Source organism: Pagrus pagrus (assembly GCF_965226575.1).
Source record: "Pagrus pagrus genome assembly, chromosome: 14".
Lineage (NCBI taxonomy): Eukaryota > Metazoa > Chordata > Actinopteri > Spariformes > Sparidae > Pagrus > Pagrus pagrus.
Genome location: NC_140198.1, coordinates 27031925 through 27049662, shown reverse-complemented (window position 1 = coordinate 27049662; position 17738 = coordinate 27031925). Strand labels below are relative to the sequence as shown.

The following is a 17738-nucleotide window of genomic DNA, read 5'->3' as shown; positions in this document are numbered from 1 at the left end:
GCAGTATTAATGAAGAATAGTGGCTCAGAAAGCGCCGCAAATTCAGTTATAAACACTTTTTGCCTTTATACATTCTTCACAATAAAACGTATTCATTTATTTAAAATCTGAAATAGCTGAACGCAAAATGTTACCAGCCAGGCAGTTGTCATGTGATATGTCAAATGTATAAATCAAAGTTCCCGTTAATGCACTAACTACACAAAGGCTTCAATGCATTGATGCATTTACCTTAACCTAAAAACAATCAGTACAATCAGTAAGATAATTATAAAGCTTTTATTTTGTAAAACTACTGCTGCAGTTTACAGTATATCCTAGTGGAGTGTGTGCATATCCTGGAGGAGATAAGAATAACTACATTTTATGATATGGCGGGTACATGTTTGACACATCCATTTTGTTTTGCATGGACACTTTTAATGTGTGAAATCCAACACTGAACTATAAATCAATACCTACATTATAAATATCTCTATTGGGACTTCAGTAAACCCATTGTGTCCAGCATAAATCCAGCTACCTACAGGGCACATTACTGCCTGCCCTGAATGTTTGGCATTAGATGTAAATCGAGCCCCGGAAAATGTTCCAATAAAACCAGAATTCCCACAGATACTGGGCTGCAGCCAAGATCTGTGTGAATATCTTTTATTACTTTTACTTTACAAAAATCAGGGCAGAAAAAGTTACTGTCAACATTTCTTCATTTCTCCGTTAACACCATCAGTCATTCTATTAAGTCACGTGTGCAAGTTCATCCATTCATTTGTTTGTGTGCAGACTCATGGGCAGAGCAGAACAAGATTGGGACATTCCAGACCCATTTGATTGATATAGCCATATTTCAAGTCAAGAGGAGGGGTGTATTAAAATACTACTTGGAAGGCAAGGTCTTCTCACATATGAGCCCCTTACCCCTGTAAACCCAGCCCAACCCCTCCCATTAACCAGGGGCTACAGAAAATGCCACAAGTTTTGCACAGACAGGGATAAAGCCAGTCTACTGTAAACACAAACATGTGTGTACATTCATACTCACACTAACTCTCGCACGGACAAACTTTTCCTCATTTGCGTGTAAATCCTTCTACTCTCCAGGCATGGGGAGTGTTCACCTATGTGTTGCTCAGCAGCAGGTTCCCATCCCATTTCTGAGCTGGTGCTGCTGCTCTGGCTGTGCTCACCCACCCAGCAACCTTGAGGTTAATCCACCGCAAACCTCCCCTGGCATGCCATGTTGGCCCTGTGTGTGTCTGTGTGAGAGTCCGTGTGCTGTTCTGCCAATTTTTTCATCTATGTGTTTCATCTCGGCAATTCCTGATGGGATACACACATGACTCCCCCGACCCCTGACAACTTGCAGACCAAACTCAGCAGAGTATGGACTCTATAAATCTCTGGGAATTAAAGGAACACTGCGGCTCCCCAGCTCTTCGATTTTCCTCTTAGAGAGTGCAAGTATCGAATAGAGCTGGCTGGTGGTGAGAGAGACATCCTTCAAGCAAAGAACCTAGCTTATTATCACCAACATCCACCCTCAGTTGGTGAGTTGTTAAAATCACCAATTGTGGGTACTAAAAACAAAAACAAGATATGGACGACTTAATGCCCTCTCAGGCCTACTACAGGCCTGGGTACTTTTGTGCTACTAAAAACGAGTAAAACTACATAACCCCTGTAACTGCACCCTTTCTGCTACTAGGGGACAGAAGGGGGGTGGTAGGTTTATATGGGGGACGCAGTTTGGTCGTTTTTCCACCAATGGCACAATGGCATCCCCCTCAAATCCTCTACAGTCCAGCCTGCTGAGGAGTCCTTGGGGCAAGACAATGATTTGTTTCCTACTCCAGGGTGCAGTCTTGTAGCTGACCCTGACTTCTAACCTCCTGCGCTTAGAAGCGAGAAAAAACTACTTCCAGGCGTGGATCAATAATATCACATTATCAAAAAGCTGTGTTTAAGATTTATTTCCCGTTCTCTTTAGTCTCTTACTGGGAACTGATGATAAACAGTGAAGGCTCATGACCTCTGAGGAGGAGAGATATGTTAAATGGAGTACAGTCAAGGTGAACGGCCGTTTCATGGTCAGCATGTCAAATCTATCAACTTAATGAAGCTGTGTATTTATTGGCTTGTCTTTCGCAAGTGGAGGATTTCAGAGAAAAAATGTATTGTTGATGAAGAAAGAAAAGTGCAGATGTTATAGCCCTCCCTGCATGAGTCTTGAGTCTCTGAGTCTTTAATTGAAACACTCATATATCCTTTAGCGAGTGTGCAGAGACGCATCCTAAAACCTTGCAATACTTTGTTGTATGCCTCGCTCATGGCCACTGTGATGTAAATGACAGGGTATAGAGACATACCACATTTCTTCAAATGAACCCAGCTTTTCATGAAATATTCAAACTGTTTGACAATACTTAATTCAGCTTGAGTGGCTCCCCCTCCTCATAAAGCTGAATAAATTATCAGGTGAAGCCATTCGTGCGTGATTGACAGGCTTGCAAAAACAGCTTTATGCCCTTTTGACAAAGAAAGATCTGTCAGCAGAAACACAGAGACACTTTGGAGTAGATTTTTAAAGGAACATTTTTGCTTTAGTTGGAAATGTGCCATGCCTTTAGAAACTGAGGAATAGAGGAGATGAAACAGCATTTTGAATGGAGCTGTTTGGCAATAACAAGGCAGAGGAGAGATTCAGAGAGAAAAAAAATCTGGACTGCATGCTAAGAAGGGACAAGGTAGAGTGGGGGGTGGGGGGGTGCAAACATCCACATCCATACGCTCACTTAGTCTGATTATAATTCAAGCAGTATGGCTATCGATATGATATGTGATATGGAATAGTGAGTGTGAGTGCATATGCGTGTGTGTGTGTGTGCTGCACCGTGAAAAGAAAGTACCTCCCCACCCGAAACCAATCTAGGGAGAACGGAAACAAATATGGCTGGTGTGCAGGGTTAAACAAGGAGAAGTTACGCAGAAGTAATGTATGCATGGCAATGCAAAACACAGCCAAGAAACGATGACAAACCTCCTCCCCCCTCTGCCCACCCTCTACCAAAAACACCCACCCCAGGACCCCGAGGGCCCCAACAACAATACCATTACAGAGGTGGTCAGGCTCCTGTGTGTGGTCAGCTAATAAAGCAATTGTCTGGCTCTGAAAAGAGGATTACTTTAATCTAGTAATGGCCGACGTCGTGTGGCCTATAGCAGCGGGGTAAGAGGGTCACTGAGAACTGCTGAGAAGCCCATTGTAAAGCAACTGAAGCGCCCCCCGTCCACCCCATAACCCCCCGCCCACCTGCCGCGAATTGCCCTCAGCCGACCCTCCGGCCTAATCAAGGCTACTGTAGTTCACCCATCTGGAAAACCAGAAACACTCTTTAACTCCACCTCAAGGGGAACTGGGTGGACAGAGGCGCCTATAGACAATGGGTGCCCCCACCCAACACTCACACACTCACACACAACCCATTAATTATTGACCACTGCAGTGGGATGGTGGCAATGAGCACCTTCAAGAATTCCACTCCAACAATAAGGCAATTCAAGTGAAATGTTAACAGGGTGATTTAGGTCGTGTTCAGACTTAGCACAATGTCATGAGGCACATCATTCATTTCAATGAGACCACTGCACTGGCAAATAAAATTCAGGGTTGCCAAACGTAAAACGTGTTGCAATGTAATGCAAAGTATTCATGAATGCCCATTCAAAGTTGAATATTTCTATGTTGTACCTCGCTGTCTTTGAGAGGGAGAAGAAAAGTCGTGTTAGATTAGCTACATCTTGTATCATCGACTTCATTCAGACCAAATCAGGAGTTGCAATGATTAGAGCAGCATTGACGGTGTGGGAGGACACAACTGGGAGTTTCGTTGTTTGGTCCTTGAACTCCGCCTGGATAGCGCTCGGTTTATGGCTCCTGGGTTGAGAGCAATTCTTCTCCGGTCGTAACTAGTTTGCAGTCTGCTGGAAGCACGATGCTGTTGTGAGTCTTAGCAGAGCCTTTATAAGAGTGTCTGTTTAACCTTGACACCAAATGTGTCGTGACAATCAGTGCTTATAAGTATCATTTTATACACTGATTGTAAACGGCTTGAACAACAATACTGTCTACAAGCCTATACTTCACCCCACACCAACACAGCCCATTGCATATGTTTTTAACATAGTGCTATTCTTAGTCTGAGTGCTCGCATATTGTGGGGTTGCATAGTATGATAGAATTTGCAGCTAGTGTTCATACGAGCTTGCTCTATTATTGGTGGAATAACACCAGACATGCCTGCTGGGAGATGGATGGCTAAAAGCTAAACGCAGACTCGGAGAACCCCGACAGTTTCTTGTACGTCTGTGGGCAGTTTTCTGTGCTGTCTCACCATCTTGCAAGTCCTGTCAATTTTCTCAGCAGTGTGACTTGTTTGCACACACACAGCCCTGTCATTTGCTGCATGCGTGCGGTTTCATTGTTAGGTCGCTGACTCTGCCACTGTCCACTTTCCCCGCCGTCACCTCAGAGGTGAAGAAGGTGAATTGTCTCCCTGACATCAGCGTCTTCCTGTTGGAGGTGAGCCAGTCTGCCCCTGTCAGCTTTCCCTGACTGGTAGCGCAACGGATGCCGCAGTTCTTTCTGTCAAACGTACGTGAATGTGTTCACATAGCTGGAGCAGATGGTCAGGCCTTGTATCCTGCCTCGTGCCCAGCACACTTTTTACCCTGTTAGTGTGCCATGCCTGTTTATACCCCAGCACTGAAAGGGGAGGAGGTGGCGGCGGAGGGTGCGACTGGGGGAGGGAAGAGCAACAGTTCCAATTTTCCACCCTGTCAACAAACTCTAAAAACAGATGGATCTTGGAGCAGAAATCCATTTAGCTCCACTTGAATGACTTAAGCCCCTGTTCTCTGACCTTTTCTAACTCGGAGGTGGGAGCACGTCTTAAGGAGAAATGAATCTTGTACAAATACACATGAGTGGAAATCAATAAGCATTTTCCACAGCTGTTGCCCTAGTATTTACCATTTTCAGATGGGTCAAATATACCTAAATCCCCCTGAAATAACCTTTTGTACTGCAAAGAGCTTAGGGCTGGTGTTACTTCGGCCATACCAAATACTCACAGGTGAATGCTTCTGTCAATAGAAAAGATCCAAAGGTTATTTTAAGTGAGAAACTGCCTTTTAAACAGTCACCACATTTTTAACACTCAGATAATTGGAAAGACAAGATGGTGTAACAATAACACCTGTGACAGAAGAGATTAAAGATGCACATACTAAAAGCGCATCCAACAAGGCTGACATTACGGATCAAGCTATCTCTACTGTTAAACATGCTCTCATTGTTCGAGAGGATGCTCTTGATATGAGAGTAGCAAACAGTCCTCAACATAAAAGGGAAGAACATAAGCCCCTTATTTATATGCAGAAGGGGAACTGTGGCAATTAACATAATGCTAATTTAACATTTACCACCAGTGATTTGGAATACGCTGATATTTTCTGCCACTCAAATATTAATTTTCCACCTAGTGCTTACAAGTTGCTGCATTAGAGTTAAAAAATATTGCTCAATATGTCACGTTAGAAACCAATCCCTCATCAGATTACACTGTACACCTAAGATTTAGCTTTAGTGTGGCCACGTGTCAATGAGAAGACGTCCAATTACCGAACTGAGTTCCTCGATTGAGTTATCCTGTAAGTAGAATGAATTGCCAAATAACCAGAATGAGTTTCTAACGTAGAGCTCATGCAGTCACTAGAATCAATTGTTCAGTGATTAAAATGAGATGGCAAAAACTAGAATTACAAGAACTATGAAATGTCGAAGTACCATAGTCAACTGTCCTGCAGCTACTGTACACCGAGCTGTCCTCTGAATAGGATGAGCTCATAAATAACCACAATCTGTTGTTCAATAAACAAGATGATTTTCCCAATAACTCTACTGATTGGCTCAATAACAACAATGTGCTGTCCAAAAACCACAACGAGTTGAGTGAGGAGCCTTTTGATTCTTATAAGGCTACATTTGGTGGTTTAACATTCACTCTTAACACTGTTTTTCCTGCTTTGTAACAAGACTGGCAACCAGATGCTTCTTCCTCTGTTCTTTAATGCCCTCCCTTTTAGCTGCTCTGTAATGATGCGCTGATTGCATTCAATTGATCTGCTTGAACCGTGTATTGATTGTGTTGGCCTCTCGTGCTCACTGTCTGTCATTAATGACGCCTGAAACTCCCCAGATGTATCCCTCTTCTGTGTTATTTGTGATGAGTTGATGGATTTGTTTTGAGCTATTCCCTCTGCAAGTCTGTACTCCTCGAGTCCAACTTTCTGCCATTTGCCATTGCTGACTGAGAATGTTCTTTATCATGATGCCCCCTCATGCTCCCTACAGGCACATTCAGACTGACATTAGAAGTGCATTAAAAAACACAGGCTGCTCAATACTTTGAATGAGGCTGCTGCATTGGCACAGCAGGGGTGATGCTGCAGAGGGCTCTGGCTCAGAAATGAATAGCAGCCAAGGAAAAAGTTTATCTTTGTTCAACTTTTGCCACTGTGCAGTGCATCATCTGACAATATACTGCACATACAATACCAGCAACTTGCAGTACAAATCATGTGTGGAACTCAATGTAGCATGTTTACCTGACTAACATTAATACTGCTTTCACACTGGACAAAAAAAAACCCATTAACATCTGCCTTTTGTCTTTCATTTGAATGTGTACAATCGGCATTCATCACATGACTCAGACTGCAGTAGTCATTACTGTTCAGTGTTTATCGGCTCCAGCTCTGATCAGCTGTGATGAAAACATGCTTTATCAGGCTTGATGCTATGAAACAGGTTAACGTTTAAGTTTAGTATACTGGTTTGTTACTACTTTTCCATCCGTCTGCACTAGTGATTTGAAACTTTGAAACTCACAGCAGGATGTAAATACCGGTGTGTATCAATCGCGAGTCTCGTTGATCTTGTCTGGCGCGGCTTCCGTAGTGCAAACACTATGAGGGAGACTCGCGTGCACGCGGGAGCAAATGTAGTATAGTGACTGTTTAGGCTAGAAAAATTTTCGTCTCGGACGCCATTAACGCTCGTTATATGGATTATTGCTGCCGGAGGGTACCCCCTCGGGTCTCCAGCTGCACTTTGAGGAAAAAGAAACTACACCGGACTTCTCATCAGCATGAGGGTGAGTCGATAATGACTGAATTTCGTTCTAGAGTGAACTATTCATTTAAACAAGTAACCACCATTACATTGACAGTGACCTCCATGGTGCAGTCAAATGTGACACGCATGACAAAAAATCAGAAAGGCAGACTTGTCCCCTGGCAATAAGGGAGAAGTCAATAACCTATTTCAAGCAGGTTTACCCATGCTTGATATACTAGCATATACATACATGCTAATTTCGGTGTGAATACCGTGATAACTTTCCAGTTTGAAGTCTGGCCAACAGGAGTTTCAACAGCTGTGCAGTGTCTTTGTGTCTGATGAAGCTTACCACTAGACTTCCTGGTTCATATTTCTTTCTCTTAATCTCTACCCTCAAGCCACACACCCACACCACTCAGCCCCTTGTCTAGTTTAGCCAGAGGGCTATTGTTGGCTTCAATGAGCCAAAACAGGGGGTCATTTGCATCCTGTAAGACCATGACTAATGACTCTCAATTAATTACAATATTAATCAGGACAATCAATTTTGTTCAGTGTCCTTAAAATGTGAAAAAAAAGTAAATTAGACCTGTTCTCACTTTCTTTTGACCACATTAAATCAGCTAAAAACAAAATGCACTTCATTAGAAAAATGTTTAATGCTACTTTACAACAAGAGGGGGTAATGACTAGTGCTTTTGAAATTCATGATGCATAAATATAGCCACCCATTCGCTTTCTATATGGAGAGCAGCACCTGAATAGTAGTTCAGTCCAATACAACACCACACTACTGCTAAAAATGACCTTAGAGTTGAATAACCCCTTCATTTGGTGTCAGTCTCAATAAAAAAATCAACGCAACACTTATGTTGAGACTGTCTTTTGAATAGTATGTGTTGCTCTGTACATTTCTAGATTAGTTTTCACGATTAATTGATTGTTTAGCCTATAAAATGTCAAAATTGTTTGAAAAATGCTTTCCCAGAGCCCAAAGTGACGTCATCAATTTGTTTCTTTTGTCCAACCAACAGTCCAAAGTCCAAAGAACCTTCATTTACATCATAAATTACAAAGAAAAGGTGCAAGGCCTCACATTTAAGCAGCTGGATCCAGCAAATGTTTGACATTTCCTTGAAAAATGACTGAAATGATTAATTGATCAAAATAGTTGGCAGGGGAATGGATTACCTGACTAATCCTTGCAGCTCTAGTAAATTCACACATTAGGTTCAGGAGCTGATCATCCAGGACCGTCATTTAGCACAGTGTGTCTGGCAGTGCAGCACCTGTGATCAGCAGTTCAGAGAGATAATGGAGCATGATTGGACACAACGGTTGGAGCAAGGGGCCCTTTATTGTTCCTAACAGTCCCTGTGGCTCCTGTGCTACACTGTCGTTAAAGGGGGGGTAAAGCTCTTCCTCGTACCACCTGTTGTCAACGCCTCTCCCCCCTGAACCACCCCCACCCCAACCCCTCATCCTTCTGCTTTTGTCCCACTGACCCTTTATGACACACACAGACACACACACACACCCACACACACATGCTCGTCACTGGTCGCACTCGCCTTTAGTATGGTCTAATTAATTCATTGCTATCCTCTGGAGGAGGGTTTGGCTGGTGGGTCTGGCTCAATGACCGGCAGACGGACGGATCATACAGAGGGGGTTAAGCCAGATCGAGGCCCGTGGCCTCACTCTGGCCATCTGATCCCCCTCTTTTAAGACCAGAATGGCCACTGGCTCTGTGTTCCACAAGGCTGAGACCTGCAATCCCATTAGTGAAGCATGGGCACACCTCAGAGCTCACACAGATACATACACACAAACACAGAGAGGTGAGCTGTTATCATCAAGCAACTGAGAGTGTCACTGCTGAAGAGTGCAGTATGAGAGGTGATGGTGTTTCTGTAAGACTTCCTCTTGGCTCAGTGGACTGAGCCTGAGTCATGGTGAGTGTATGGACATGATGGAGCAAGATGACACAAACATCCTGATGTCAGCCATCTATGCAATAGAATAATAATATAGAATCATTTATATTTTCCTGGATTTGACTGGCTGAGGATAAGAAGTTCCATAGTTTCACTGCAGCATTTTTAATTAGAACTAATTATGACTGCAATCAGCCCTGGCTTCTGATTGGTTAAAAGCTATAACTCGTCCTGTGCTTGTTACTGTGCATACTTTAGTTTAAGTCATAGTGTTTAATAGCCTTCTGCTCTTGCTGTGCTCATCATACCTGTGTAGTATGTGTAGTACTCGGCAAACCTGGTCACTATCTTGACAAATGACTCTGAATGGACATAGTGCTTCAGACAGCTGGTGGAAAACATTATCATGCAAACATGCTCCTCCTCCTGACATTAAGTCTTGAGGGTAAAGGCTTTCATCAGCTTTAGTTCAACATTTTCACAATGACATTTTTTCCTCCCCCGATAAAGATCTTTTAATTCATGGCACGGCAGCTTGATTTAAAACCCTATTTACCTGGTGCTCAGAGCAGTGCTGACCACGCTCATACTTCTGAGATTCATAATTCTAAAAGGTGCACAGAGCAACTGAAAGCAGTTCAATGGTCACTTAGCTCTACCCTGCAGGTACTTGTGCAGTCTGTTAAGATGTACGGATCAGTGTGACTGCACTCCGCTGTGTATGACAGCATGCACCACAGAGCTCCAATCACAACCCATATGGCTTCAGACCACTGGGGTTAATAACAAGGACAGAGGGCAGAGCCCGGACAGGGGAGGGAGGGGGGCAGAGGGGGACAGAGGGACGGGTAGGGGGTTGGGGGTTGACTTTATCTCTTTTATCAGAGCCAAGCAGCCTACTTCTCTCCCACTATAACTCTTTCCTAACACCAAACCCATCAAATCCTTTCCCCATTTCCAAATCCATAAACCCTCAAATGCATTTTCCTGCACAGGGGTCTCAGTGATGAAAAAACAGTGTGACAGGTTTGTGTGTGTGTGTGTGTGTGTGTGTGTGTAGGAGACAGAAAGAGAAAGGAGGATCCAAGTTGTGACAGTGCTGTTCAGCTGTTTCTCCCACACTGGTGTCTAGGATTACTACGGGTGAGAAAGTTGTCCCAGCCTACCGTTATAAAGACTTACGGATGTACACACCCACACACACACACACACACACACACACACACACAAGAACAGATTCACACAAAGGCAGAGGAAGACATGAGCTTCATCACACCTTCACCTGTTCATTCCCCAAATTCCACAAGGCAGCTGCCATCTTGAACCTTCGAGGCTTCACCTCCAAACAACCTTTAGAAAAGGGGTGGGTGGTTGATCTGAGGGGTATAAAACCCTTAGAGGTAACCCCAGTCAGTTTTATTTGAAATACCTCTGACTCCACCCCCAGCATCTCAGAAAAAGCCCCTCTGCCCCTCCCCTGTTGGTGTGAATATGCATGAGCCATAAAGCCAGGCGGTAGAGACGTAGCAGGCATAATAAAAACGTCAGAGGTATAAAACACTCAAAGAAAAAGCCGCCAGGAGCTTGGGCAAGTCGCTCTGAATGTCAAATCCCCACCCAGGGGTGTCTGGCCTGTTAGGTCTATTGTGCTTGACTGACTTTTATGCATCTGACATGAATTGGCCTCTGCTCTTGGCACGTACTTTGTAGGCCACATTTTCAGGATCAAAGAATCTCTTCTAATGCGTGAAATCAGATAGGACCGTGGAGCAAAACACACATTTTGGAAGGAAATTTTCAGTGAAGTGGTATGCGATCTGTTCTTGATGCAAGAACATGGAATGTATTGAGAAAAAGTGCAATTAAAGGGACTTTTAAGGCTTCTTGCTGAATGACAGCACGTGCATAAATATAACTCAACTGTTGGTAGAAAGCGTTTCCTTGAGATCCCACATTTGTGACAGAATGTTTAAAGCTCTCCAAGTTAGTGTACTGTGATATTCTGCCAGTTCCTCTTTAATAGGTAATAATATACAAAGCCATCAGTTTAATGTGTAAGCTGCCAGCTACATCATGTATGAGGTTCAGCCACGTGCACCTACTGAAGACTGAAAAGACAGTTAATGTATCAGACTTCCATTCATCAAACATGTCATTAATAATAAGTGGAAACTGTTACTGAGTTAACTAAGCAGAGCCTTCTCTAATGAGTTATTGAGTGCCTAATTGTCAGTAGGAGTGTTTGCAATGGCCTGCGAACACTTGAGAAATAAGGATTAAGAATTATTAGGTCTATCCAGAAAAAAACACAGTCAATATTACAACTAGTGATTATAAACAAACTTCTCTGAGTGCCTTCTTTATGATACAATTTACATTTTCTTTATAGATCGAAACACAGTCTAAAAACTTTTCCACTAAACATATTCAGCATCCATAAGCAGCTGTGTTGATGATTTACAGTAATTCATACTGCACTGACATTGACCATTCAAATTATTTCCAAATACAAATTTGCTTCCAGGGAGACATCTTTTGGGGTCTAGTGGCAAATGTCTAGAGAGAGTGATGTTGGCCAGCCCTACATGTTGGTCTTGGGTGAAATATCTCACCAACTAGTACATAGATTGCCTAGAAAATAAACCTTACACTGATACGTTCAAATTGGTACATGTCATGGACTACGTACCATATTGACATTTCTACAAAAGCAGTCATATCACATTCACTTTACAGGTTTGTGACATTCTTTCAACATTTGTCAACATGAAACCACTGGATATTTTAAGAACACCTAGGGAGAATTTGCCAGCCATGTCTGTGGCAACAAAAAAATGACAGTTTTGACAGGAAGTCAGAACATCTCCAGCTGTGTTTGTGGCGACCAAAACAGGTATTCTGAGCCAGAAAATAACCTTTTTCTAACCCTAACCAAGTGTTTTTTGTGCCTAAACCAAAACAGATCATAAGCACAGCATTATAACAAGATAGAAACATTCATTGCTGACATTTATTCTGGTTGGGTTTTTATCTTTGCGCCAACAAGTCAATTTGAAAACATTTTCCCACTGGCTGACACCTCATTTTACGACAAGATACAAAACCCATGTCCATCACAGTCTGATGACATTAGACATTCCAGTGAGAGGTGTGAGAAATATGAGTGTGGGTTGATAATAATGCAGGGGTCGTATGAAATACTGTCTGATTTTTTCTTCAGCACTGGGATACAGCAGAGTGGACGGAACCCCAGCTACAGCAGATGTTCTCCGTCAGCAAGGAATCTACAAACACTTTACAGCCAGCTTTTAAGCCTGACCAGGGTGTTTGATCTTCAAAGATAGATTTTGGGTGGAGTATTACTTTAAAGCTAGAAATCCATAACTTTGTGCACTTTCAAACTTCAGCTAAGGTGACGGAGTATCCTGTGTTATTTGTTTGACCTCTAAGGACTCGTTTATCAATTCTGTGTGAGTAAATGTCTAGACAAGCCGTCTGTAGTTTCAAAAGCTCTGCACTCTTGTCACTTTTCCACAAAGAAATAAACCATATGGCATTAAACACTACAAAATAAAGTACTTTACAGACAAACTCTAAAGTCAGGTATATTTGACAACACTGCAAAAGTCTGCCCTTTCATCCATATCACAGTTCAGTGGCCTTCATCACCCAGCCTGCTTCTCAACCTACAGCAGATGGACTGTGAGGGGTTAAACCTTCCACCCTTCCCACAGTGTTGGCTCCCACCCTGATACCAAATATACACACCAACACACAGTGCAGCTCCCTCTCAGTTTGCCCCCAGTGCTTCCAAGTCACAGGCTGGGGAGCAAAGTGACACCGTGCCACAAAGTGCCATCTTGCACCTCCTCTGCTGCCATGCTGAGCCCCCTGGCAGCTCCAGGCGGGTTTATTTGCCTGTGGCCTTATCTCCGGCCCCACTGGTGCCATGCAGAGAGGGCTGGCAGGAGCTGGCACTGACTTGGCTTTGGCACTGGCCCCTGTTTGTTCTATATAACCTCTCTCTCTCTGTCTCAGTCTCTGGAGGCAATACTCCGAAAATGTGTTTGTGGGCTTGTGTGGGTGCACAGGCAGACGCATACGCCAGAAGACACAGGTAAAACAAACACTTGCAGTTTTTCTTCTACAACCGTGGATTAGGGATTTTTATCTTTGAGAGCAATGGCTTTGTGTCAGCTCGTGTCTCTGTGCATGTATGTGTTTGCAGACAGCTGCACAGAATGTCACCTCCCAGAAGACCACAGCATTAGGGACGAGAGCAACAGAAAACTAGATGGACTGATCAGCTGCGTGGCCCTGTCGACTAAAACTGGTACTAAGGCTGGTGTTGGTAAGATTATAGAAACCAGCAAGAGCAAGCGTAACTCTGAAAGGATCAAACTGCCTGACTACACCAACACACCCAAATTATTATTTTTTTTTTTCTCAGAGCATTTGATTTATTCATTAAAGATTTTCTACAAATATACAAAACTGCTTCTACAATAAACTTACCAAACCAACTTTAAAGAGAATAGGCTCAGAAGTTGCAACTGAACTTCATATGCACCTGAGACAAGTCCAGTTGCCTATGATATAGCACTTAGACAGTGCTATATGTGTCTTTCTTGTTACCTTCAGGAGCTGTCACAATTGTCTCAAGGGGGAAAAATGATAACGATAACAGTGTGTCCTTTGATTTTGTGAAAGTGCTATATCTGCACGTCATGAATTAGGAAAAGCAAGGACAACTTCTTTGGAACTCAAAAGGAGAACTCAAAACTGGCACAGTGCAAAGACGCAGCGGAGAAAAACATTGGGGATTAGTCATGGGGAGTGAGGGATTGCTAGCGTTTGCTGCCGCTCTATTTTTTTTTTCCATTTTTTGCTCTTTTTTATAATCAGTTCTGTGAAAAGCGATTTACAACACCTCCACCTATTCTACTTGCTGGCGCTCCCATTTACGGCTTATATCACAAATATCCTGCAGCTTTTGATGTTGATACCTAAAGCAAGCAAGAGCAAGGTAAAAGGCAATTCTTCATGCTGCTTGAGGAACACTTTTAGGAAAGGTGACGGACACACTGCGCAGATCCCAGCTGTTTAAAGAGGATAGAGAATGATTCATGGGCTGCTTTTCTGTGGAGGCAGTCAGGGGAAATTCAGCCTGATTATTAAGTTAGGGGCTGGAGCCTTTCAGAAAAACATGATGCCTGACCAGAAGGTGTTTGACAGGAGTCTAGAGTTTCACAGATTTTTACTAGGAATGGAGATTTTTTTTTTTTACCGTGTTCAGCTGGTTTGTGTTAGTCAGTGTGATGAGAAATTCCTAAGAAGGTTTCAGTTTTAAAGGGTGGATGATATTAGGAGAGGCCGGAGTGAAGGGATTAGAGTAAATATTTAAATCTTCACTGGTGTTTCTGACAAAGCTGCTGGCAGTGTGCTGTCAGGACTTATTCTTGTCTGAATTAGAGGATAGGCAAGGAAAACAGAGGCAAAAGTTCATCTTGTGTTTAGTATTTCAGTTGTGTGACGACTACATATAGTTCCAGTCATGTGCTTCCATAGAAATTATTCAGCAGCACCTGATTTGAGCCTAGCTGGGTGCAGTGTGGTAACAAGTACCCAAAAATCATACTTGAGTAAAAGTAAAGATATTGTGTTTGACTTTGGTAAAAGTGGAAGTCACCAATACAAACAGTACTTCAGTAAAAGTTCAAAGTATTCAATGTTGAAAATACTTAAGTATCAAAGGTACAGGTAATTATATACTGTAGTCTATGGGTCGACTGATTATCAGCCTGATCCGACATTCTGATTAGCATTAGCATTAGCATTTTTCTGATATTCGGCTGCTTTTTTTGCAGATTAAATGAATTAATTAAAAAAGTAAATGTACTTAGTTACACTCCATGCAGCAACAAAATAGCCCTCAACTATATTTGTATTCAGATAAACTACCTACATTTGCCACCTGCTACTGCTGTCAAAACAAAGTTAGACTTTACAGTGATCTTGTAACACTGAGGGTAATGGCCTTATTTAACAGCAAACATTTAATTGGCCCTATCTGCATTTCATTAAAGTGCCACTGGTCACAAGCAGCCCTGCTATAGAGAGAAAAAAATCTAGAAGTGTCTGTTGGGAACTGTCTGACAGGAGTTTGTCGTATTTTAAGGAACTAACATCTGCTCATGAGAAGCTGCCAACCAACAGCGGCCTGTCCTCTCCTTTCCTCCCCTCCCTGCAAGAACGTGTTTTTTAGCTTTCCTGTCCAGTGGCGACAACCGTTATCTCTTTGCAGGAGCTAGCTGTCATCCATCTACATTAACAGGCCTGGTCACAACACGACAGAGGCCAGGCTCTCTGGAGCGGGAGAAGATAGGGTGCGATGTTGGAGGCTGTGGAGGGCTGGGGGGGGGCCCGGGCTGCCAGGAGATCTGACACCAAGGTCAGGGGTGGCGTCTTAAGTTAACCCAGCCGAGTGATGGTGATGATAAGAGACCAGAGAGTACTTTAAAGCTGTCTCTACACTTCTCTGCAGCTACAGTGCAGCTAGCTAACATTATTACTTGTGAAATCCATCTATGATTTAATTCATTTCTTATTACTGGATATTACACAATACATAACACGATGTTTGACACCTGATACAAGGACAAGTACTGGACTATCAAAGCTTTTCTTGGCTATGCACAGACTGCAGTCCTTTTGTTTTCTCTCTGTGTGATGTTCTCTCCGACTCTGAGTTTCTGGGAACAAGTGTCTCTACAGTCTGTAAAACAGTCAGGCTTATTTTAGTCTACTCACATATAATCTTTATGGGCAGTACTACGAGTATAAATTCATTTATCATCATAAAAATGTGAATTCTTTATATTTTTGTCTTTGTAGCGTCACATGTGATCTGTCTACACTTTTCTAATTCCCATGTGCCCTCCATGCTTTAGAACAGAACAGCATTCAATTTCTGTCTTTGGTCCACACACACACACACACACACACACACACACACACACACACACACAAGCACTCAAGGCTGAATAGCAAAAAATCAGAAACACTTACTTGCCACCTCCAGCGATGCATTACGACTGACTGCCTCGCCCAGGTAGTTACGCGCCACACAAACATAGACACCTTCATCGGGTTTGCTTCGCCTTCCGTGCACAATTCTTAAGAAGAAGAGGGAGCCGCTGGGTAAGAGCATCCGGTGGGATCGAGGGTCCTCTCGATCCGTCTCGACCCGCTCACCATCTTTGTACCATTCCACCATTGGAGTCGGCCGCCCCTCTGCCTTACAGTTGAGGGTGGCCGGCTCGCCCTTCGACACGATCAGATCAGATGGGTGTTCTATGATCCGTGGAGGCGCATCCTCTAACCTGGGCCTGGATCCTTGAGGAAGGACAACATAGGGAAGAGGGGTTAGCGTTTACTTTATCAAAGGGCAGCAAGTTTGATGCAGTTTTTAACATATTAGTCGATTAATCAATTAACTGATTAGTTGTCAACTACTTAATTAATCGCCAACTACTTTGATAATTAATACAGCGTTTTGAGTCATTTTTTAAGAAAAAGATTCCACCTTCTCAAATGTGAATATGTTCTGTACAAAACAAGACCTTTGAAGACATTATCTGATGCTTTGGAGGAACATGCTCAACATTTTTCCACCATTCTGACATTTCATGGACCAAACAACTAATTGATTAATCAAGAAAATGATCAACAGCCCAAACGATACTGGAAATAGTTGGTTGTTAGTTGTAGCCCTATTATAATGATTTTAGAATATGAGTATTAGGTGGCAGCAACAGGACTGAGACTTTGGGTATAATTAAGAAGGAAGTTAGAAGACTTACGACTACACCAGAGCCACTACACATGATTCATTTAGACCATTCACAGACTCTGGATCAGAAGACTGTGGCTGGAGAGGACTATATTTCACACTTTTTTAACATTCTGACCACTTCACACAAGAGGCATGTGGGCGGCACAACTTATAAAAACTCAGCTGCCCTCTCTCTGAACGTCTCAAGCTGGGCGCGTTAAGGGCCGCAGAAAAACACACTATTTAATAACCAACAAGATGGCTGTGTGAAACGAGCATGCAGTGTAATTGCTCACCAGTTACATTCAGAGTATAAATCAAGAGGACGTGTGAAATTACATGCTCTAAATTCTGCATCCATCAAACCAAAACCAAATTCTCCAGCAGCAGAGGGGAAGCATGAGAGGAGCGAATGTGCTAGAACTGTGCTCATCAGAGGCTCATGGGAAACAGGGTTGACTGAACTATTGAGATATTCAGATCTCAACGATATACAACCATACACACATACATATACATATATATATATATATATATACATACATACATTAGCATAGCTCTGCTTGGTACAAGTTTCAGTAGATTCCTCATCAGTATAAATGTATTGTGCTTCTGGTCAGTGTTTATGCAGACTGCAGACTCTCCAGGCTTCTTTTCAAAGACTGATTGAAAGAAATAATTGAAGACAGAGGCAGGAGCAGACGGAGATGGAGGCGAGGTAATTCCCACAGGTTTTTTTTGCGAGCTTTAAAAAGACTTTTTTTCCCCTCTATCTCTCCTCCTTCTC

The 17738-nt window shown here is 42.9% G+C and overlaps 1 protein-coding gene across 2 annotated transcripts in view; it reads right to left on the bottom strand.

The window, feature by feature from the left end:
* The window catches only part of robo3 (roundabout, axon guidance receptor, homolog 3), a 93767-nt gene that overhangs the window by 60585 nt on the left and 15444 nt on the right, over positions 1-17738 (bottom strand). For both annotated transcript variants that reach the window (XM_084373784.1, XM_084373785.1), the window contains exon 2: positions 16186-16512. In XM_084373784.1, coding sequence (XP_084229910.1) covers positions 16186-16512 — 327 coding nt within the window. The remainder of the gene's footprint in view (positions 1-16185; positions 16513-17738) is intronic.